Source organism: Psittacula echo, assembly GCF_963264785.1.
Source record: "Psittacula echo genome assembly, chromosome: 5".
Lineage (NCBI taxonomy): Eukaryota > Metazoa > Chordata > Aves > Psittaciformes > Psittacidae > Psittacula > Psittacula echo.
The window spans coordinates 14,380,142-14,405,449 of NC_137739.1; the positions used below are offsets into that span (position 1 = coordinate 14,380,142).

The 25,308-nt window shown below is 40.3% G+C and overlaps 1 protein-coding gene across 1 annotated transcript; it reads left to right on the forward strand.

The window, feature by feature from the left end:
• Nucleotides 1-10,958: 10,958 nt before the first annotated feature.
• Nucleotides 10,959-24,618, forward strand: METTL22 (methyltransferase 22, Kin17 lysine; the record flags this gene model as incomplete). The annotated part of the gene is made up of 10 exons (XM_080619571.1): nucleotides 10,959-11,085; nucleotides 13,584-13,934; nucleotides 14,320-14,360; nucleotides 14,446-14,590; nucleotides 15,059-15,130; nucleotides 15,658-15,711; nucleotides 16,897-16,977; nucleotides 21,998-22,100; nucleotides 22,905-23,073; nucleotides 24,583-24,618. 10 exons carry the CDS (start codon nucleotides 10,959-10,961, stop codon nucleotides 24,616-24,618), a joined length of 1,179 nt encoding a protein of 392 aa, XP_080475697.1.
• Nucleotides 24,619-25,308: the final 690 nt, after the last annotated feature.

A 25,308-nucleotide genomic window follows, 5' to 3' on the forward strand; every position in this document is an offset into this window, starting at 1 on the left:
ATAAAAGATTCAAAGTTTTAATTTAGACTTAACTTTGTGGAGAAGGAGAAATTCACTTTGCATAGACACCCTAGGTGTTGGTTAGATCTGCTAACATCAATCTGCTGCTCAGAATACCAGAAGTAATTCAGAAAATGCTCCCAAAATTGCAGCAAATTATTAGTCCACAGAGTGTGATGCAGCAAAATTAGCAGTCTTACAGCTTGAACACAGTAGAACTTGTGTAAGTAACTTTTACCCTATTGTCCTGGGTTCAGCAGTAGCAATCATTTTTCTCCTTCTTAGTAGCAGGTGCAGTGCTGTGTTTTTGACTTTCAGCCTGGGAACAGCGCTGATAACACCAATGGTTTTAGTTGCTGGTCAGGATGTTTAGTCTGACCAAGGACTTTCTGAGTCTCATGCTCTGTCAGGGAGGAGCGGAAGCCGGGAGGAAGCAGAGACAGGACACCTGACCCAAACTAACCAAAGAGGTATTCCATACCACAGCACGTCATGCCAGGATGTAAACTGGGGGCAGTTACCCGGAAGGGCTAGATCACTGCTGGGGTCGGGCTGGGTATCGGTTGGTGGGTGGTGAGCAGTTGTATTCTCTTCCCTTGTTATTTCCCTTATCATTATTATTATTGGTGGCAGCAGTAGTGATTTGTGTTATACCTTAGTTACTGAACTGTTCTTATCTCAACCCGTGGGAGTTACATTCTTTCCATTCCCCTCCCCATCCCTTTGGGAGTAGGGGGAGGAAGGGGGGGGGAGTGAGCGAACAGCTGAGTGGTTTCTGAGTGACCAGCTGGGCTTAAACCATGACACCTATCCTTTCTCTTCACAAGTTTAAGATGGGTGCTGAAGGTGTTGCGTTACAGAAATCACGAGCGTGGCTTCCTGGGACTGCTACTGGGTAGTACAGTTCCTTCTGAGTTGTCCTCAACCTGTACTGTACTGCAGCAGAGGCCACAGCCCAGTTATGTACCAGTTATGTACATTAAGTACCAGAGTAGTCCAGTTGAGATCCTTGAGGTAAAGCTGTTGTGGAAGTACTGCAGTAATTGTGTTAATACTGGAAAGCAGTGACTGAAAGCCAGAGAAAGTGATTTGGCACTTTGTGGTCAATCATTCTAAATGGTTTACTGAATATCAGTGCTCAGAGTAGGAAACAGCATATCATTAATCGATTAATAACACACTTGCTACCAACAAAATGTCCACTTTCTCTATCTTCTTAACCTGTCTGGATTTATAAGAGCAATTCCTCTCATAGGAATTCATCTTTTCAACCCACATAAACTCTCCATGTAAGTTTGGTAAGCACGTATTCTTTTTAAGAAATTCATCAAAATCTTTCTTTTAAAAAAGACTCTTCTCACAAGATGAATTTCTCAATATTCCCCAATGTTTATTTTATTTCATTTCCCCTGCTCTGTTTGTATTTGTGAAAGACATGACTGAGTTACTAAAAGTCAATTATATGTAAAATGAGGACAGGAGGCATTCCCACAATGTTCACCCATACAACCACAGGAAAATAAAAGCCAGTCATCATAAATGTGCACCAATGACTGTAATTAATTGCTGACACAGAAATAAGTACTATCAATCAACACACCTGATGTCATTCGCAATCTTTTCCCGGAAATACCACAGTTTTTCTCCTGTTCTTTTTCTTCATTGACTGAAGAATTAAACAGAAACCCAGTTTGCCACCCAGCATTCCAGTAAAGCTCATTGGATTCTGAACTTTACTATTCTTTTAAACTATTAAAAGATTACCGCAAGAGCTTCACCTGTGGTTCAAAACAGAAAAGCTGAAAGGCAATGTACAATATTATGATTTTTGAAATTACTACCTTTCAGCTGGTTGATCTGAGGTTTGACCATTACTTCTCAGATTCAATCTTTTCATCATGCAGTTTTACATACTCATTTTTTTGAACACCCACAGCTGCAGAGAATTCAAAGGAGGACTGACTAGTCACAATTTATCTCTGACAAGAGAATACAGGGCGTATATCACCATGTCCTGACTCTTATTCAGTATTACCTGACCTGCCAAAGAAACCCATGGAGTCTAGACATGCCCTGTTGAATTAAGAGGGGAATTAGAGGAGGGATGTGCCTGAAGTACCCAGCATAGATTATCACAGCCAACTTTTTTTTATATAAGACTTGTAGTAAATTGTTTTGGTGGAGATCTAGTTGTTGAGGTTATAGTAGGAGGGACATCCCCTTTTGAGCCAGTTGGCTACATTATATTCTGTGACCTTATGGCAACAAATACTACCAATTTTATTCTAGCAAATTACAGCAACAGAAAAAATTGTAGTAGCATCTATCATTTCATTTACCATTTACCAGGAAGCATATTCTATGTACATATGCACAGCACCACCCATTGACAAATGTATGTAGAATAATAATACCTCTACAGTGATGCCTGCATGGATAGTAAAGAATGCATGGTTAATGTTTGGTTTTCATTTGGATTGTCTATAATGTTTTTCATTATATTAAGTGTATATGTTTTAGTCCCAGGTTTAGTTCCACTGTGATATGAGAGTGGCTTTTCTCCATGGTCACTCATGAAGAACAGTGGCAAGGACACCTAAGAAGGCTCATTTTTATGAAGTCATTGCTTTATATATTTCTTTATATTTATAAAATATTGCTAGAATGTGCTGAGGGAAAATGAATATAATTATCGGTCTTTCTCAGGCAGGAAAGGCAATGACCATTTATGAAGTATTCAAAGCAGTATTTTTGAATGGCACAAATCAGGTATGTCCTTGTCTTTACAAAGTTGAAGTTCTAATGCTGAACCATGTACAGAGAGGGAAAGTGCTAGGAAGTTAAATGCTTTGTGATGTAGCTGCTTGTCCCATTAGAAATAGACCTCACTATGTGACGATTTTCTGCAAGCTTTGTAACCATCAGCAAGTGCTGATTTGTACAGGAGCACTAGTAAATACTTTGTGCAAGTGTTCAACTGAAATACTTAAGCTAGAATGTAAGTTTGTTTTGTATGAATCTGCTGGAGCTATAGCTCCTGTAATGCTCTATTTGTGGTCATGCCATTAAAGGAAGTTGCAGTTCTATTGAAAAATACTAATCTTTAGACAAAATCTACTATCATACTGTCAGAAACAAACTCCCTATGCAGTTGTATCAAACCTTCCTACAGGAGTCACAAAAGCAACAGAAATGGTTACTGTAGGCCATCTGCAGTCACTGATCAAATGCTGCCTCAGAGTGCAGCTCAAAACCTTCTTCAAAATTGTGCCATGTTACTTTACATCACAGTGGTTTCCCAAATTAAAAATCCTCTTGATGTTACTATGGCATATACATTGGATATAGGCAAAGCTCTGGCGAAGCCACTTTGGGCTTTAGGTTTATCTGGCAAAACTATGGTGTGCAGTAAGTTACTGTTGCTGCACACAATACAGGATTGTGTTTTGGTGCAAAAAAAAAAAAAAAGAAAAGTAAGCCAGTAAGGCCTGTACACACCATACTGGATCAGCTACGAGTGTTACTGATTTATGGCATGCCCCTTGGGGTCTCAGCAGTTGCTTTAACTACGTGTACCAAAACTTAGTATTTTGTTGTCTTCAGAGGGTCTCTTCTTAAGACTGGGGTGAACTGCAAGTCCCAAGTTTTACTATTTTCACTATGTGAGAATACAGAGTGTGGGAAAGCTTTGATTATCCATGTTTATGCTTGGTCATACCGTGAACAAAAACTAGACTGAAGAAGGATCACAAGAGGCTGGTTCAGATAAGCCTTAAGATTTTCCAAATACATTTCTGCTTGAAAGGCAGTACAAAACACTCAATAAAGAGATTAGTCACATCTCAACCTTTTCAGAGTTCTTGTCTAAAGACAGAATAAAAAAAAACCCACTATTTTTTAATCTAGCTTTTCTTTGAATAGGGAGCCAGTAGCTGTAAAGTATGCAAGATAGATAATCCAGTGCTCTTGAACACGCAAAGCGCTAGCTCAAGCATGTGAAAGAAAAGCTTCTGGATTAGGCACTCTACTTCTAATCCTACCTAATGACATCTGAAAATGATCTCATCGTTGTTGTATTGAATGTAAGATTTCCTAACATTTTCTTCTGGGTTTGATCTCCGTCACTGTACAACACTCAAAGATCAGTGCTGTTCTTAGGCATCACTTCTGTCAGTAATAAGGCCTCCAAGTCACCTGGCAATCCTCAGTGATAATGGTCCTGTGTTTTACCGTGGGGCATCCCAGCTCAAGTACTGTATTTAAACATATCCCAAACTGTTTCCTTAGCCTCACATCCCTCAGATACACAAGAAAGATGCCAGGCAAAAAAGAAATTGGCATTGAAATTAAAAAGCAACAGCTGGTCTCATTTCTCTTCTCTTGAAATCTGCACACTCTGGAAATTGATTTACAGAGCCCCGTTTGAATTCTGACTTGGCTACATACATAGAACTGCATAAAACTCTGAGAAGCATAATTTGATTTACTGGAAGTTGCTGTAGGAAACTCAAAATAAAAAGGAAGTTTGTGTTACTTAATCTTCATCAAGCAAGTATTTGTGTTGTGTGTCAAGCAGGAAAAGATAATAAAGTTAATAAGAGCGTATTGAGCAGGCAGAATAGATGCAGATAACCTCAGACACTGAAAGTGACAGGCTGAAAGGAACAAATACTGATCAGGAAGACTAGGGAAAAGAGTGCACAAGAGAAAGGTAGTGCAGAAAAATCAATTTTTTACTTTTGAAGAAGTATCTGGAAAAAAAAAGTTTGACAGAAGTTTCCCCTTAGTGTCTCAGCACCCTGTCTTGCAGGATGCATTAACTTTGGTCTCTAAAACCCATCAAGAAAAAAAAAAAAAAAAAAGAAAAAAAAGGATCAAACAGCTTTTAAAATAAAGCAATACTGTTAAAATATGGGACTTTTATGGGGTTTTTTATTTTCCATCTTGTCTTCTGAGACTTTCAGAGGGCGGTTCTTTTCCTTTTGCCTCACCGTGCAGTCTGGAAGTGGCTTTCTGCACAGCCTCTTCTAGGTCCCTATGTGAGCCTCCTGATCAGCTCTGACAGCCAGTCAGGCTCTGTTCTCCATCCATACCAAGGCAGGAAGTTCCCTACATGTGTTTTTTAGTTGAGGTTGTCCAGCCTATATGATTTCCAGCTGAGCGCATCCATTTGTTTTCCAAGAGGCTGCAGTTTCCTGCTTCTTCCACAGACCTAGTGGTGCATAATGTAGCAGGGAAAAATAAGACATGTAGCGACACAGAAACCTTCCTTCAGGGTCATTATTGAGACATTAATTATCCAGGCACTTTTTTTTAAGATAATAAGGCCCCAAGTGCTCAGTATATGGAATAGAATTGTAGGAGTCATAGAGAATAGCCTGATCTGAATCCCCAAACCGTGAACAAAGGTTATATTAAAGCCTGCCTCTAAAACAGATCAGAGAAGGAATGAATGAGGTGATACAAAATTTTGTGATACAAGAACTTTTCATAGCATCAAGGTCAGTGTTGATGCTAAAGTGCTTAGTTTAATAAAAGTGTCTCATTTCCATTGCACAGTTATGATTTGTTACAGCATAAGTGAAATACTGCCCACTTGAAGCAGATGATAAAGGTGACCTTGTTTGTATGACTTTGCTTCAAGGGAATTACAGGACACTTAACAGTCCTAATACCAGTAGACATGACAGTGGACTGTATTAAGCAACAGAAACAGTACCATTTTTTGGCTAGCCCAGCTAGCTCAAAAGAGGATGTCTGCCATGGTATGTGCAAGAAAATACAGATGAGATGCAATGAGAGGGAGGTGAAAAGTACAGGATGGCAGAGGAGCAGGTCTAATGAGAAACCGTATTGAAATTAAATGACCCCTGATGATGATGTGAACTGCCCATAAGAAACTGCTGTACTATGCAATTATTACTGTCTTCAATAGGCCTGGTTTTTCTCTAGCACAGACTCCTTAGAACACACTCAATGGACGAAACTGGCCCAATTCATCATTTAAAACATATAGTTAAACCTCCGTAAAGCTGTCTGGTATGTGAGGTGAATTAAAGTCTTCACCTTCCTCTTTTTCATACAGGACAGGTCTAAGGCTGAGAAATGCCTGAGGCTGATTCACTGCCTCCTTAGGCTGACATGCTTGAAAAAGTAATAGAAAGTAGTGCTGAGTAGAATGGATGGATGGAACTTTCTCTTATTTCTGAAGTATTGATTAACGTTACAGTCTTTGCTAAAATTTTAATAGAGCATTTGGCATGGAGCACATAAATATAATAATACTTTTCTGCAGTTCCTCACTGTAATCCAGCATAGAGACACCAATTTAAAAGACAATTGATGATTGCTGCTGAAGAATCAGTATGGCTTTTGTATTTTGTGGATTTGATGTGCTTGGGAGTGAAGGCAGGCTTTTCATTTACCTGAATTTTGCTCCTTTTCCCCTGACTAAAGAGAGATATTTTTGGTGCTTACAATCATAGTCACCGGGTTGACATTGTTCTGAGAATCACCTGAGACACTGCATACATGTCTCAGAAAAATTCCTGTGCAAGTCAGCTTGTGTTTGGACATGAGAAGTCATGATGGGATGATGTCAAAGGCATGCAAAGTATGGTTCTGAAAAAGCCCATGGAGTAAAATGCTATAGTAAAAAGTGTGAATGTATCTGATAAGCAACCACAAAATAGTTAATGAAAAAGAAATCATTGTGGATTTTAGCTCTGTGCTGCTAATGTTAGTGTTTTGTAATTCAGTTTTCTTGCTGGTGAGGCAGTATGATTGCTAGCTTCCCCTGGGAAGGAGAAATTGATATTCAGGAAATGTGGAGGCAAAAAAGCTGAGAGCTGCAGTTGCCCTTTTTAATAATTTTTCAGCTATTCTTCTTTTGCACTTTTCCACTTCAAGCAGTTCTTTAGGAATTTTCAACCTGGTGACCAACACTGATGTGTCATACATGCTTTGAGAGCAAAGCAAAATTCTTCATCCATCTTCATCTTCATCCATCTTCATCACCAGCAGTCCTTTTATTAACTGTGTTGCCTGACATTTCTCCCCATTGCTTGATAGCTTAAGGAACTTGCCCCAAGTACTGTGCAAGCCATCATGCCAGCAAACAAGATGAAGTGACAACTAGTTCAGCACGTCTCCTTTCAACAGTCCCAGTACAGTAGGATTGGAATGATGACAGCTGATACGTTTTTTAATTCCTGACAGCCTTTAGCTTGTTTTGTTGTTTTATTTTGTTGGTTTTCCTGACCTAATGAAAGCACAGAATGTGCTTCTGTCTGGCAGACATACAATGAAAGAAAAGAAGATGAGCAAAGAGATAGTACTGGAAAGATATCATGAGCTGTCAGGAATATGCTACTGCACAGTACAAGATCAAATATGCAGTGGTGTATTAAGGCATCTGGTTATTCCTGTCTGCTCAGAATCAGCTCTATTCTCTTATCAATTCCTAAAGAAATAGATTTTCCCGGAGATACATATTTTTCAGGATTGTCTGTATAGTTTTCTTCTCTGAGCCTCCTGAGAAGTGCTGGCATTTTAGAAGGCACTTTAAGGAATTATCCTAGCAATGTCCATTGGGCCATGACAGGATTGGGCAAAAATCACATGGGAAACAACCATTTCTTTAAGTCCCCTAATTCTTGGTGTGATGGGACTAAGGGATACTCTTGGCTACTTTCTGTAAGCCAATTCCTCACATGGCTGTGAGGAACATAGGAAATGTAACTGAGGTGCATCCTAAAGTCTTTTAAAAAGAGGTAGATCTCAGGAATTTTCTGCCAAAGCCCTCTTGAGTGCAGCACAGAAACTGCATCTCCTGGGCTAGATTGACCATAAGCAACTCTCATTATCACCCACATTATAATGTCTGCAGCCACGCTGGCTCCATTGAGACCTTCTGCAGCCATAAGATAGTTTGCCTCATGATTATATGTATGTGAAACAAGGTAGCTGCATTTTTTAGGAAAGAAATGGTAGCAACCCCATTTCTCTTATAATGCACCTTTGTGATGAGAAGATCTTGTGCAGTGTTGTGACACACCTGGCTTTCTAGCTACCCCTCTAGTAATACTTACCCTACATACCAGTAAGCATGTTGTTAAAAACTGGTAAGATTTTGTGACAAATATAATCTGCTTTGTCTGCATATTGTTAGCACTTTATAGTAGTGCGGAATAAGCCAGCAGCGAGAGTGCAGTAATAATTTATGTGGCAGCATACCACCACGGGAAATAAAATAATATTCTGCTCTTCCGCAGGAGCCAGATAAAAGGGAAACAAATCTCCAAAGCATTTTTATCAGATGTTCATCCAACAACATTCCCCACAGAAACTCCAATGAGAGATCTGAATGGCTCACTGTGTTTTCTATTTCATTACCACTCAACATGCCAGACTGTAAAAATAGGGAAAGATTACTTCATTCTGTTCATAATTCTTAGCCTTTATAGAAGGATGCAGATGATGAGAAACAGACATCTAGAAATAAATACAGACAATGCATTACATTCCAAGTGGGTTTTTTTTTTCTCCAACATTAATTCTTTAATTCTTCCTTCTCCACAAGCATTCACTCAAGAAAATAGAAGGATCATCTGTAGCAATTGACATTAGTATCGTATAACAAGTAATTAGCATGTAAATACCGCTTTTGAACGGGATCCTTCTGGTGAAAGGTATTAACAACTTCAGTAGCCCCTGCGGACTTGCAGAGGATGAACTAGAATACAGATGGAGTTTGGAGCACGTCTGTGTCTGTGATTCTGCACAGAACTGCGGAACTGAGAAGCCAAAATCCCGTTTCCCAGATGAGCGAGCAGATACTGCTATTGCTTCATCTAGTCTAACGGTGGTAATACAGTTCTGGGGTTGTTTAGGATAAGGAAAATGTGCCTGCTGGTCTGCATAAAGATATTTCTATTTTTTTGGTTTTAAGCTGTTTGGAGGTTTGACATGGAATTGCACATGAACGGAGCAAGAATAAGTAACACTGAAACCAATACAAGAACTGGGGTAGGAAACGTGGGTTCAACCTTTAGGTAACTGTCGTGAAGACATTAGTGGCAACACTAAACTTGGCTGCTGGTGTCCCCGTTTACCGACTCCCGAGGTGGCTTTTTCCTAGGGGTTAGTGCTGGGTGACTTGTACATGCAGGAGAGCTCGGGGGACGGCTGCTGGGGAACGGGCAACCCAGCGGCAGCGCAGGGCAGGTACCAGCCGCAGGCGTGCGGCCCGGGACCTGACGTGGCTTTCGCGGAAAAGGCCCGAACCTGCCGACACAGGACACGGCCCGGCACCAGCTGCCGGGCCGCCCCATCCATCCCTCCTTCCGCCGAGGCCGCGTCAGCCGTGCGCCGGAAGGAGCCGTCACCTCCGCAATGGCGGCGGGAGGCGGTCTGTGGCGGCAGGTGCGCCTGCGGGCGAGAGAGGCGGGGTTGTCCTGCGGGGCCCGTTGAGTGGAGTCGCTCGCTCCGCAGCTGGGCTCCTTCCCGCGGGAGCCGCTCCTCCGCCTCGCCGGGAGGAGGCCGGGAAGGGCCAGATGTTGCGGCCTGCTGCCGCGCGGAGCAGGAGCCCTACCGTGGCGGCACGGCGGGTGGTGAGGACGCTGCCTCGTTGCTCTGCATCAGGCTCGGATGTGTCTTGTGCACTGGTTTCCGCTGGCAAAGGGCAGGTTTGGGGGCTGGGTTAGGTGTTACAAAAGTTAGTAGAACTTCCTTACTACAGTTATGAAGGCGGTCTGTGTAACTTGAAGCATTTTAAGCCTATTTATGCCTGTTTAAGATTATAATATTGTTCAATCACAAGCAGATAATAGAAAATTAGCTGAGTTTTCCAAGATACTAATACCAACACAGGACATGGCATCAATGGTATTTACATAAGGAGTATTAGGGGTGCTCATAGCTGGTGAGACCTGAATGACTTTAGCTAAATCATTCATATAATGCTTGATGATTTCTGTATGTGACCTAAGCTTGTCATCACAGTTTTGAAAGACAGATTCTGTTTTCAGATCAGTGATTCATCAGCGGTTAAAGTACCCTTCACAAAATGCCAAGTTTTTTAGAGCATAAGGAAATAAATGTCCTCTTTATTCTTTGTTCATAAGAGGTAATTCATTTGTTTGTGCCTGAGGAGAGGGAGACAATTCAGCCTTGAATATTGGGTAATGAGGATGATTCCTTTTTGTTGTTTTCTGGAAGAATAAAGAGCGGCAAAGATGGGAGACATTTAGTGCCCAGTTAGTGGAAACATATAAAATGACCTGAATTTTCTGCAGGAAAAGACAGATACTCCTTTCACCATAGGTTAGTTCCTTGAGGGATCTATGATAAATCTATGGTAGTGTGTTCGGTACTTGTGTCCATTTCTGGGGAAATTCAGAGACTTCTATGAAGGACAATATCCCTTAAAATGGTGAAGTTGAGCATGCAGGTCTTATGTTCCTTTGAAGACCTTTGACTTAACACTGTAAGTCTGTGCATTCATGGTAACCTCTGGTTTTTTCAAGGGGGGTGTTTTTAAGATAAGCTAATAGCTCTTCATATAATAGGCAGTGTCTGCCATGGAATTACTAGCAATTAGGTGTCTGGTGATCCTTTGGACCATTGTAATAGCATTGGAGCATTGCAACTTTATTGGATAGTGAATTTTATTTTTATCTTCTGAAATATTGCTGGAGCAGTGTTCAGTGTCAGGATGTTACTAAAAGCTGTGTTTGGTTTTAGGTTGAATATCCTGATGCCCAACTTGCTGTCTTATTGGAGCATGGTGAAGCTTGCATGATCACATCTTCCCTGAGGTCTTCTCAGAAACTGTCATGAGGTTATGTTGCTCAGCAAAACTTACTTGATGCCTGATAACAGAAGAGTATTGAATCACTTTGTGTCACCACTTCATAGGGGACTTTGGGTACTGTAGATGTGCCTCTCACCAGTACATCATGCTAGATGTAACAGAGGAGATGGATAGCCCCACATTTAAAAGTGACACTGTACTTTCTGATGTTCACTTACACTGTCCAAATAAAAGACAGCTCATGGTACGATTGAATGCAGTGGGACAACCAGGTAATGTATGTTTAGACTTATGGAGCTGTATCTGAAGTCTGTTCATATCTTTGTAATGTCTGAATTCTCTTTTGAATGGTTGGTATTCATCATTACATGTTTTATTCCAGTTAGAAGCAGAGTCACTTCCTACTAGGGGTCTAGCTGGGTTCTTCTCGGTAACTACAGAAATGAAAACTATTAATGTAGAATTTGTAGACAGCCCATCTTAAAAAAAGAAATTTTAAATTACATTCTGAGTAGAAGTAACCAAATTAACTTGCTTGCAGGTTTAATTTTATTTACTTATTTGTTTATTTAGCTATAATCTCAATAGAGCACTGTGGGATTTATGTTAAAAAGTTGGCATGTTTCTTGTGTACAAATAAAAAGTGAGAAGTCGTGTTTTAAATAGCATAATTCCTGATAATTTTTATTTTAAACTTAATTTATGAATTTTAATAAAATCTTTATGTGATGATTTACAAGCTATTCCAGAGGAACCTAACAGATTTGTTTGGGCTTTGTTTTGTTTTTTTGTTAAAAAGGCAACAAGAAAGCTCAGAATAGCGATAGTTTTAGCTGACAATAATGTGAAGAGTCAAGGCTGTAGTGGAACTGAACTGGCAAATTCATCTGACTGATTGCCCACTTGTAGGTTTTTATAAAGTTGTCAAGAAAGCTGGCCTGGAAGCTGCTGGTAAAATGTTCTGTAGAAAAGCACTGTTCCTGCTGTGACAGAAGTGTTAATTGTTTTTTCAAACTCAGTCGTGACATAAAAATAATAACTTTTGCAGCTGTTCTAGTATATGACAATGTAAGAAATTATAAAAGTAGGCTTGACAAGTGGATAATAATTCTGACCCTGATCAGGTCAAAACCAGGGAATGAATGCTGTGGCATGGCTTCATGCTGTTCAACATTTGTTTGCTGTGATTTTGCTTGATGCAAAGAACCTTTCAACAGAATGAAATGGTCTGGGAAATTCCTTTATTTATTAAGACAAGAATTCAGTTGTAGTATGACAGCTTTTACTCTTAACACATATGATGACAATCTACTTCTGTTACTTTACTGGTTTTTAGGAAACCTCGTGGGGATTTAGGCACTGCTGCTTTGGGTCATTTTTACTTAAACCTTTTGAAATACCATAGAACATGCAGAGGGTCAGAATGGACTTGGAAAAGAAAAGCATTTCATTCACTGATGGCATCTTCTAATTTGTTAAATAAAAGTCAGTTTAATCTTGTCATGTGAACAGTAGATGACTTAAAAAATTTCTTATGCTATGATAAGTAGTGAAGATTTTATTAGATCTAGCTGACAGTGGTCTCTCTAGAGAAGAACAACTCTCAGTTTATAGTAGACCAGCTTTGTAAAGAAACTGGAATAGAACTCCATAAATAGTGAAATTGTTGAAATCAGTCGTGGCAATCACTATCTCTTCCCTTTTGATGTGAATGAACATAATTCTATGATATTATTCTTAGAATCCTGCTGGTATTGGCCTTTTTCACTGGTCATATTCTTGGCTATCTTTTTCTCATGTCTCAACACATTGTGTGTGATTTTGGAATAATAGTACCCAGCCTAAGATGCTTACAAACACTGGTTTTATACCACAGTTGAATCAAATTCCGTGATTCTGTGTTCCATGACTGGCCCATTTAGTCAAGCACATTGTGTAAGCATAGTGCGTAAGCACTGCTGTAGAGCTGACATCCACTGGAGATGTTAGGACAGATGTCTTCCTCATCTGTTGTATTCAGACAATACAGATTCCTATACTTGAAATTGCAAGATCCATTGTGTATAACTTAGAAGTTTTAGTAGATGTTCATGTCACTGGATAATGGTTGCAAAAGGTTTGTAGTGAATTGCTTTATAGACAACAGTGGCCTTATTCCTTTAATCTCAAAGATTAAATTTCAACACTCCCCCCCAAAAAACATGTCTGGCTTTGGCAAACTGTCTCCTGTGATCTTATTTCTGCCCCTCATACTTATAAGCCGATTTCAAGGCTTGAGTTGCTTGAAATCCTAAACTTAGTAAAAAAAAAAATAAAAATTACTTGCTTTTTTTACTAGAACATGTGTGTTTCTGATAGGAATTACTACTGAACCAAAAGAAACAAATTCTAACTTGTGTTAATTCTTCTTTCAACTTGGTTTGAACTTGTCTCAAAAGAAAATCTGTGGGAGGATGGAAGAAACTGTCCCTTCTGCCAATTGTTAAAATAAGTGTTATTAAATCAGATGAAAGTGTGCATTGTGACTGTGTAGATGCTAAGTCAGCCAGTAGACTATGAAAATGCTTCACTACTTCTACTGTCAGAACTTAATAACTGAAATATTTCTTCATAGCAAAGTAAACTTTATTTCAAATTATCTGTATAATTTTTTATAGTCTAGATTTTTAATACATGAAAGGCAACTGAAATTTAATGCATGTGGAAGTTGCACATAGATTCTGTTCTCACCTGATGTTTAACTTCTTTTCTCCCTCTTGTGTTTTTACAGTATTCCTGTCGTATTTCAAACTCCTTCGGAACACAGAAGATTTGTCATCTGAGAAACATGTGAAAGAAGCTACAACAGAAAGAGAACTCCAGTACCCAAGTGGAGATGAACTGTGTGACAAGGACAGGAATAACCTAAAAAAGGAAAGAGAATTTATAAATAGTGAAGGAGTAGAAGCTCTGCTAGATGAGGATGGAGACTTGGAAGTGGTCAGAAGACCTCAAAGTGCCTCTGATTTAGAAGCAGAGGATCTTTTGAGGGATCGAGTGTATCCTGTCATTCTGATGAAAGGAAAAGAAGATGCTTTTGAAGATGAAGAAGAATGCACTCTCAGTGATGTTGTTAAAATAGGTAAATAAGCTTACAGTCAAGGAGAAATGGAATAAATATGCTTGTATAAAATAAAAGGAAAATAGGTTTTCTTTAGAAAGGGAACAGCAGGTATGAAGTGACAGGAGATAATAAACCAAACTTAATACTATGATACTGTAAATATTTTTTAAATTTATCATTTTTGTCCAGAAGTGATTTGGGCAGTAGTATACCATGGGAAACCTCGTGCTGCTTTAGTTAGAGTAGGAGTTTGGGCATTGTGTAGCATTATTATATGGAATGAAGAGTGTATAGTTATGTATTTGAAAGGGAAGCACAACTTGATTTTCTAATTTGCTACTATGGAACTTGATTTGAACAACATTTTAAGGTAATTATTTCTGCTCTACTTTCATTTTCACAGAACATACTATGGCAACTCCCTTAGAAGATGTCGGTAAACAAGTATGTATCCTGCCTTGTAGTATCTTGCTGGTCATGGATTGTGCTTCACAATTTACTCAGTTTTCACTGCTTCTCTTATCCACAGATCTGGCGTGCAGCCTTTCTTCTTGCTGATTACATTCTGTTTAAACGGGACACTTTCAGGTGTTGCTCAGTGCTAGAGCTTGGAGGTGGCACTGGAATTACAAGCATTATTATGGGAACAGTTGCCAAGAGAGTTTATTGCACAGGTAAGGCAGTTTCAGTTAAATATTTTTGTGAAAATTCATGAAGCAGTGCTTTCATCCTGTCATTCTCATCTTCATCTATTCAGTTTTAGTTAACTTTTTTTATTAATGTATATAAAGTTGTGTTGTTTATAACAAGAACTTTCCCAACAGGTTGAAAAAGCAGTACTCCTATTAAGTGCAAGAGTTTAAAAGCAAGATACATTGCTGTGAACTCAAGATAGTGTGCCTAGGTTAAAATAGGCAATATAGGGATTTAAATTCTTCAAGAGTGGCTCAGAGGTAGTACTGAAAGCTAGAAGCAAGAAGGATACTAGTGAAGCAGTGATCAGTGGATAGAGTTACTCTGAACTTTCCTTAATCTAGTCAGCTTGAGAGAAACTTAGAAAGTATTAGTCTGAGGGGTCAGGGGCATGCACAGCCCACGCAAAATATTCTTTTTTTTTTTTTAATATTATCACTTTTTTTCAGACGTTGGTGAAGATCTTCTGGCCATGTGTGAGCAAAATGTTACATTAAACAAACACCTGATGGAGCCAGGAAGTAAGTGCTATACAGTCAGTGCTTGTGCAGTTGCCTGTGTATGAACTACTTTGGGATTAAACAGCGCAATGACTCATTTAAAAAGGAAGATGCAAAATATCTATATGTAGTTCATTTTGAGAAAAGCAAAATACTTACTCTTTCTCTGGTCATTATTGAAGCCCAGCTGCAGTTCCTACACAGTTATTGTGTGAATTTCACTGAGGTACTTGGGAGGATCACAGATATCCGGGGGTCAAGGGTCACATAAACAGTGTAAATGACAGAAGTTGAGCTCTGGAAAGGACAAGTACTTTGCAGATGAAACATGTGAAAGAGAACATAGGTTGTCTTTCTGACCCTTAAGTTCATTCTGTTCTGGTGTGAGTGGGTAACTGGTTTTGTACAGTAAATGATTTGGTGTTCAGTTTTACTTGTCTCATAATAAATCTTTATCTCTTGTTTCAGTAGAGGTTTTGACTCTTTGCTTTTGCCTAGGTACTATCTGAATGCCATTTGTGACTGATGTGATCTTTCTTCATCCACAGGAGGGGAAATTAAAGTGAAAGAACTGGACTGGCTGAAAGACGAATTCTGCACTGGTAGGTGGCTATAGTGGGTCCTTTCAGATAGGGTTTTGGGTTTTTTTTTTCCCTTAGAGCCATCAAGAAAAGATTATTCCATTTATGAAGTCCTCCAGCACATGTGCTGCTGGAATGTAGTTGAAAGTACACAGTTGTCTTTGGGTGCATCATTGGCATGTGAATGAGTAAGGAAGGGTTTACTGGTAGGTTGAGAATAGACAAGTGGTGGCTGATCTCTACTTAGGTCAAAATCCAGAGGTGCAAACAAGGTGTCTATTTTATTATGGGGATAATGGAATCCAGGCATGATGACTTGGACTTGAGTTCAGTAATCCGGATTTTCATGTGATGGTATTTTGTGGCTTGTTACTGCATGAATACAGAACTGTAAAAGGTGGCAGGGAGGGTATGACTTGAAAATGTATAAATGTTCATTCAAATGAAGTGGTGAATGTGTTATATATAAAATATTGGCCAAGGGAATGTATTCTGCTAGTTTTACCAAAATAAAAGCAACTGACAAGTAAAATTCGAAGTGCAATTAATGATAATAAATCAGATTATTAAAACTGTCTTTCTAGTGATTACAAGGTCAACACAAAATTGTAGGACTAGGTTACATGAAACCTACTTTATAGATTTTTATATCGTTAGTTGGATTTGATATAATGCTTCTAAAAAAGAACAACTGTTTAAGCAAGTGGAAACATCCTTTAGACATTCAAAAGCCTCTCTTGAACCTCAACAAATTCTGGTTAATGAAAATATTTGATACTGCCAGTTGAAAAGGTTTGGGGTTTTTTTGACTTTCAGAGAAAGTGTCTATATTTTGCAAAGTCTAAATTTTAAAAAGCATGATGAAGTAGGAAGCTTAATCAAAACTTACACAGATACATTTGGTTTTTTATTTAAAGGAGTATTTATTTTAATCTAGTTAAATCTGTGGTCTTTCTACAGGGTAGTAATTGGTTGTAAATTCTAAAGTGAAAAAAAACTTACTCTTGCCAGTCAGCCTTGCAGAGAAAGCAAATGACTGCAGGGAAGTTCAGAGAGGGAATAGAAGGAGGGTTTGATTTACCTTCAGTGGCATGCTCTATTCATGGAGTATCAGATGATCACAGGAGTTAAGAAGTTTTGTTTTTCCAGCTGTGAGTCATTTTAGATGTTTAATCATGTACACCAAAGCTATATTCTTTGTTACAGATCCTGAAGCTCCTTACAGCTGGTCTGAAGAAGAGATTGCTGATCTGCATGACCACTGTACTGTGATAATAGCAGCTGATGGTAGGATAATATAAACTGCAAGCTTTTAAGTCAAACACTTGAGCATTATGAGTAGTAACTTAAACATACCTAGTTTGCTTTTAAATCCAGTAGGTCAGATACTTAACCTAATTTGTCAAAGAGTTGCCTTAAGTGTTCCTGCCTGATTTTTTTTTTTTTAAACAGTTGTATTTACATTCTGAATCAGAAATAGGAGAACAGATGTTGAAAACTATTACCTTTTGCTTTCCTTTGCTATGGTAATTATTTGTGACTAAATAAATTACTCAACATAAGCACAAGCAATTGATGAAGAGTTTTGTAATGCTACCTTTGTCTTGCATCAGATAGCCTCTCATAAATAGGTGGTTAGACTAATATATTCTGTAATGTGAAAAAGCGTTTCCAGCGCTGCACTTGCCCATAGAGTCTATGCCTTTGGATATCTCTGTCGTCTTTTTTTTTCTGCTCTTTTTATTGCTGAAGGGAGAGACTGAAAAATGGCAGGCTAACTTATCTCTATAGGAAAACCATTGTTGTTATGGTATATAAATAAAGGAGCACTGGTTTTAGTTATGATATTGAAAGGTGTTGCAAGACTGCTTTCCAGGGAGATAAGGTTATAGTGGTATATTAGTTACTGCCTTTGTTGTAAGAAATGAGGCCCTATACATTGTGGTATCCTGGTTTTTTTAGCTTTGCAATGTTTCCAGGCTCAGAGAAATCTTGTTAATGTTTAGTAAGCTGTCTGACAAAAGTGATTGCCATTGATGAGAGAAATCTTAAAGAAAGTCTGACATAAGTAGTAACAGTGAATACTGTTAGAAGATCAGTTGTAGACATTAAAAATGCACTTTTGGATTTAGTTAAAATAGTGACTTGTTTCATCAGAATAATCAAACTAAGGCTTTGTCCTGGGTTCAGCTGTAATAGTCATTTTTCTCCTTCCTAGTATCACACAGTATCACAGTATCACAGTATGTTAGAGATTGGAAGGGACCTCAAAAGATCATCTAGTCCAATCCCCCTGCCAGAGCAGGAACACCTAGATAAGGTTACACAGGAATGTGTCCAGGCGGGTTTTGAATGTTTCCAGAGAAGGAGACTCCACAACCTCCCTGGGCAGCCTGTTCCAGTGTTCTGTCACCCTCACTGAGAAGAAGTTTCTTCTCAAGTTTAAGTGAACCTCTTGTGTTCCAGTTTGTACCCATTACCCCTTGTCTTATCATTGTTTGCCATTGAGAAGAGCCTGGCTCCATCCTCATGACACTCCCCCTTTATATATTTATATACACTAATAAGGTCCCCCCGCAGTCTCCTCTTCTCCAAACTATAGAGACCCAGCTCCCTCAGCCTTTCCTCATAAGGGAGATGCTTCACTCCCTTAATCATCTTTGTCGCCCTGCGCTGGACTCTCTCCAGCAGGTCCCTGTCCTTCTTGAACTGAGGGGCCTAGAACTGGACACAATATTCCAGATGCGGTCTCACCAGGGCAGAGTAGAGGGGAAGGAGGACCTCTCTCGACCTACTGACCACCCCCCTTCTAATACACCCCAGGATGCCATTGGCCTTCTTGGCCACAAGGGCACAGTGTTGGCTCATGGTCATCCTGCCATCCACTAGGACCCCCAGGTCCCTGTCCCCTACACTGCTCTCTAACAGGTCGTTCCCCAACCTATATTGGAACCTGGGGTTGTTCCTGCCCAGATGCAGGACTCTACACTTTCCCTTGTTATATTTCATCAAGTTTCTCCCTGCCCAACTCTCCATCCTGTCCAGGTCTCGCTGGATGGCAGCACAGCCTTCTGGCGTGTCAGCCACTCCTCCCAGCTTAGTGTCATCAGCAAACTTGCTGACAGTACACTCAATTCCCTCATCTAAATCCTTGATGAATATATTAAATAATACTGGTCCCAGTACTGACCCTTGAGGCACTCCACTAGATACAGGCCTCCAACTGGACTCCGCCCCAGAGACTACAACTCTCTGGCTTCTCTCCTTCAGCCAGTTCGCAGTCCACCTCACTACCTGATCATCCAGACCACACTTCCTCAATTTAGCTATGAGGATGCTGTGGGAGACTGTGTCAAATGCTTTGCTGAAGTCAAGGTAGACCACATCCACCACTCTGCCATCATCCATCCACAATGTTATTTCCTCATAAAAGGCTATGAGGTTGGTCAAGCATGACTTCCCCTTGGTAAAGCCATGTTGACTGCCCCTCATAACCCTCTTATCCTTGACATGCCTTAAGATGGCATCAAGGATAAGGTGTTCCATCACTTTCCCAGGGATGGAGGTGAGGCTGACCGGTCTATAGTTACCCGGGTCCTCCTTCTTGCCCTTTTTGAAGACTGGAGTGACATTTGCTTTCCTCCAGTCCTCAGGCACCTCTCCCGTTTCCCAAGACTTGGTAAAGATGATGGAGAGTGGTCTAGCAATGACTTCCGCCAGTTCCCTCAGCACCCGTGGGTGCATCCCATCTGGACCCATGGATTTATGGATGTCCAGATTGCTCAACTGGTCCCTAACCCATTCCTCATGGACTAAGGCAAACCGCTCCAGTGACCTGACTTCATCTGAGGTCTCAGGAGTACAGGGCTCTTCAGGACTGCCTCCGGCAGAGTAGACTGAGACAAAGGCGGCATTCAATAACTCTGCCATCTCAGTATCTTCTGTCACCAGGGCACCCATCCCATTCACCAGTGGGCCAACCTTGCCTCTGGTGTTAGTTTTATCAGCTATGTATTTGAAAAAGCTCTTTCTGTTGTCCTTGACCCCTCTCGCCAGATTTAATTCTAAGGAGGCCTTAGCCATCCTAGCTGCCTTCCTACATCCTCTAGCAGCAGCCTTATATTCCTCTCGAGTGGCCAGCCCCTCCTTCCATGACCTGTACACTCTCCTCTTCCACTTGAGCATACCCAGCAGTTCCTTATTTAGCCACGCAGGTCTCTTGGCCCTCTTCCTTGACTTCCTACGTGTCGGGATGCTCTGCTCTTGAGCTTGGAATAAGCAATTCTTGAATGTCAACCAACTATCTTGGGCCCCTTTACCTTCAAGCAGCCTTGCCCATGGGACTTCCCCTAGCAATTGCTTGAAAAGGCCAAAGTTTGCCCTGCTAAAGTCCAGGGTTGCAATTCTACTTGCTATTGTACTGGTCCTACCACACAAGATCCTGAATTCCACCATCTCGTGGTCGCTGCAACCAAGGCAGCCCTCAACCTTTACTGCTTCGACCAGACCCTCCTTGTTAGTGAGGATGAGATCCAGCAGCGCTCCTCTCCTGGTTGGCTCTTCCACCATTTGGATGAGGAAGTTATCATCCATACACTGGAGGAACCTCCTGGACTGTGGCTGGGTTGCTGAGTAGTCCTTCCAGCAAACATCAGGGAAATTAAAATCCCCCACGACGACCACGTCCTGTGACTGTGAGGCCGCTCTCAGCTGCCTGTAGAAGGCCTCGTCAACTTCCTCACCCTGATCTGGTGGCCTGTAACAGACACCCACAACAGTATCGCCCCTGCCAGCCTGCCCCTTAATTCTCACCCACAGACTCTCAACTCGCTCATCCCCTGTTCCTGGACAGAACTCAGTACATTGCAGCTGCTCTCGCACATAAAGAGCAACCCCACCACCCCGCCTGGCTGGCCTGTCTTTCCTGAAAAGGACATAGCCCTCCATGACTATATTCCAGTCATGTGAGCTGTCCCACCACGTCTCTGTAATTGCCACCAGATCATAATCTCTGACTTAACACAGGTCTCCAACTCCTCCTGCTTATTTCCCATGCTGCGCGCATTGGTGTATAGGCATTTCAAGGAGGGAGCTGAGCTCACCAATTTCACCCTAGGATTATAGGAGGCCTCCCAGTCTTCATCAGTCCTAGAGTGCTGCCCCACTGGGGCAAGCCCAGTTACAACCCCATCCCCCTTCGAATCTAGTTTAAAGCTCTCCAAATGAGCCCTGTTAATTCATGCCCCAGCATCCTTTTGCCTCTGTGAGTTAAACCTTTCCCACGTGCCATCATCTGGACTGGAGCCTTATAAAACCAGCTGTTATCAAAGAACCCAAAGCCCTGCCTAAAGCACCAGCCTTGTAGCCAATTGTTTACGGACTGAATTTCCCCATTCAATCCCACATCATCACTGGAGGATGGAAGAAGTGAGGAGAAGATCACTTGAGCCCCAGACTCTTTCACCATCCGCCCCAAGGCCCTGTAGTCTTTCTTCATCCCCCTCAGACTGCGGGAAGCAGCTTCCCCCCCACCTGTCTGGAAGACCAGCAGCGGGTAGTAGTCTGTCGGGTGCACCAGGCTGGGGAGCGCCTTGGTGGTATCCCTGATCCGGGCTCCAGGCAGACTACGCACTTCCCTATGATGAGGGTCAACTCTGCATATCGGGCCCTCTGTTCCTCTCAGAAGGGAATCGCCTACAACAGTGTCCAGTGCAGTGCTGCAGTTTTGACTTTAGTCTGATAACAATACTGATAACACCAATGTTTTAGTTGTTGCTAAGTAATGTTTACCCTGATCAGGGACTTTTCAGTCTTATGCTTTGCCAATGAGGAGAGGCACGGGAAGCCGGGAGGAAGCAGAGACAGGACACCTGACCCAAACTAACCAAAGGGGTATTCTATACCACAGCACGTCATGCCCACTTTATAAACTTGGGGAGTTACCCAGAAGGGCTAGATCACTGCTCGGGTCGGGCTGGGTATCAGTCGGCGGGTGGTGAGGGGTTTTATTATCTTCCCTTGTTATTTCCCTTATCGTTATTATTTGTGGCAGCAGTAGTGATTTGTGTTATACCTTAGTTACTGGACTGTTCTTATCTCAACCCATGGGAGTTACACTTTTTTGATTCTCCTCCCCATCCCTCCGGGAGCAGGGGGAGGAAAAATGGCAGGGAGTGAGGGAGCGTCTGCGTGGTTCTGAGTTACCAGCTGGGCTTAAACCACAACAGGCTTGTTGTTTCATACCTGAGACTTAAGTAAATAATACACTTAAACATACGTATTTTGTGCTGTTAATCTTTTTTTGCAGTGTTCTATGATGATGACCTGACAGATGCCTTGTTCAGAACGCTGTATAGAATCACACACAACTTGAGAAATTCTTGCACAGTTTACCTAGCTTTAGAAAAGAGGTAAGTATCATGGAGAACTTAAAATAAAAAGCACTGAAAACTTTATGTGCTTTCTTTATTTGGAAGAAACATCTGACTTGATTGAAGGTCAACTCCTGATTGTCACTATATTAGTTGACTACAGGCAGCAGTATATGCTCAGGACAGGTATTTGTTTTTATACATGCTTAATTTTTAGCAGTTCAGAATTCGACTTCCACAAGAGTTCAGCTTTTGTTGCCCTACCTTTGTCTTGCATGTGACAGCCTCTGAGCAAACAAGGATAAATAGGTGGCATTACTGGTGTTTCTGTAATGCCTGACAACATTTGCTATCTATTTTTGAGGTCACAGAGTGGAATGAAGGGGCTTAGAATTAGGGTTTATGTTTCCGAGCTTGAGTACCTTTATAACAATTTCTCTTATGTTTTCTTTCAAGGAATTGTTGAATGTTTTTAAGTAGTCATGTCTTGCAGTCCATTCATAAACTAACATGTAAAAAGGCTTGCTTAAATCTCTGGAGATAAGTAAGCAATATCTATTAATAAGATTTGTTGTCAGGTGTTTGTCCAGGAAGCCAAGCTAATGATTCTGTTATGGCAGAGTGCCTTAAAATCAATGGAAAAATTCATCCGAGAGTTACTGCATATTGATGCTAACCTAAGTCTTGCCTGCTTTTCAGGAATAGCAGGGGAGTTACTTTTTTTGGCTGTCAAAGTTAGTTAATTACACGGAGAAGACCCACATTTTCCATTACTTGAAGTAAAGTAGCTACTTAAGATGCCAGTATAGGAGAGACATCTTAAATCAAATATTCTCTTGCCAGGCTGAACTTCACTTTAAGACATATGGATGTTACATGTGAAGCCTACAGTCATTTTAGAAATACTCTAAATGATTTGGAGAGCCTCCAAGATAGAAAAATTAAATATGTTGTGGAGCCCGTTAAGCTTGATTTCTGCCAGTTTCTTGTTTATGAACGAATGGAGCAGTTGGTAAGTGACATTCGTTAAAATAAGGTGATGTGTTGCGCTAAACATCTCAAGTTAGTTTTCAGGTATTTACTTAACATGAAGTAAGAACAGGTGAATAAACATTACTTTTCCATTTATTTCCAGTTAGCTTTTTGTTGTTTCAAAATTATTCTGGTTTGCGCTTACATAATTATAGTGGATTGATGTAACACCCCCTTTTCTATCACCAGCAGCATAGTGGCTTAGATTGCAGTAATTTCCTCACAGGTTAAGAAACAGACTCCATTACTTGTTAAAATACAATTTCACCATTGACTAGAAAATGGGACCAATATCTCTTCTCATTTCTTTGCTTGTAGAAGAGCTTTCATTCCATAGTTTTAGTAATTCCTTTTCCAGTTCAGAGTTCAGGAAATAATGTTCTAATATCTGTGAAGTTGATGAGCTGTCAGCTTCTGTTATTCAAAAACATGACAGATACAGTATTTGTAGTTATCTAATTACCTCCCAAGCACATAGGGTTCTCTATTTTTTTTCCAGTTGTCTGCTGTTAGGAATATCATGGGCAGGCTAGCTAAAACTTGCTAATTTCTAGAACAATACAGTCTAACAGATCTGTTTAAAGAATCTGCAAGTCTTTTACTGGATTGCACATCTCTTACAAGAAACGATGTTCCTGTAGTCAGTACTATTGTTCCATCTTCTGCAGTTTATCTATGTAGTAAGATTATGGGGGCCACAGTTACTTCATGAGACAGATTTATTTTACTTAATGCTGATACCTTCAGGCATAAAACGTGCATGCAAAACTTAAAAGCAAGTTTTACAAGTATGTAAGTGTAACCTGGATTATACCTAAATGTGTAAACTCATTCCCTAGCCTTTTTGCAGAAGGCTACTGGTCTTTGAAATATATGCATATTTAAAATGCCTAAGTTTATTTATCATGAAGTATATTGCCACAATTCAAGATGCCATGGTGAAGAATATGTGATAGTCTGATTAATGACTGGTATAGCAAAGTGTATAGTAATTTATTTTACTTAATTTATTCAGATGGTCTGTTTTTCATCTTTGTTGTCCAACAGATTGAGAACGAGGGGGTGAGCGCATAAGAAATGCATTTGTGAGACCATGATTTCTGACTAAATTGAGTATTTTTTCAGTTGTATTTCTACTAGCATTATCAAAAGCGTTTGTCAGCACAGGCTAAGCAAAAGAGCAAGATAATCAGTCAGAATACTGCAGAAGGTCATGCAGAGCAATGAAATTATTTTAAAACAAATTATTTAATTTGATACTAATCTTTTATTCTAAAAAACCTTGCTACAAGAGTAAAGAAACCAATTCTGATGCTGTCTCAAAGATACTTTGGTGGTTGTTCTAGAATAATACACATGGACTTGGTATCCATCCACAGATGGATATTATCTACAGATGGAAGGTGTGTCTTAAAACTTGTCTTCAAGTGGGCATGTTGAATCTACTGACCTGAGAAAATACCTGCGTGTATTTTTTCCACTCCTATAGGAATTGTGGAAGATCATTGCTGAACAGCTGACATGACAGGGACATGAGAAAACTGAAGATCTTTATCTGAGGATAAAGATTTTTTCTGATGTTTTGTTAAAAAAGGATTTTCATCCCAAGAAAAGCATTTTCCTGATGGGACTGTGCTCTCAGAAAGTGTTGTTACACAGATTTGCTTTACTTCAGTAAGTTTGGAGTTTGGCTTTTAGGATATGGTTTCTTTGACATTTCTTTTACAAAACTGTTTGATGCTGATCTTCAGAGTACGTGCTGGATGCCGAACAGTGGCAGTGACACAGTGACTTGCTCTTTGGAATCGATGACATAAGCTTTAGATTCTCACAAAGAGGCACTTGACCTTTTCCATGTGCCTGATTTGCAGATGTCATGCATTTTCCTTTTTAGTTTTCTAAACATGGACACTGCTCTTGGTCTCTTCCAGGTTCCACATTATTTTGTCATTATGGACATTCGTGAAACAGTGGTCTGGGCAAAGACCTGTCTTTCATAGACTTTTCTTTAAACAATCTCTTTATGAAACTTTAATTTTCAGTTTGTCCTATCTAAATCATTCTAGTTCAAGGCTACTTTCTGAACTGAAAGGACATGAGATGCATTTTGTTTGAGCCTCTAAAAATACTCCACAGAGGTCTTGGAGGTGTATTGTCCTGCTGGAACTTTTAAGCTCTTCCCACCCAGGATAAGGGTGAAGTGATACGCTACCGC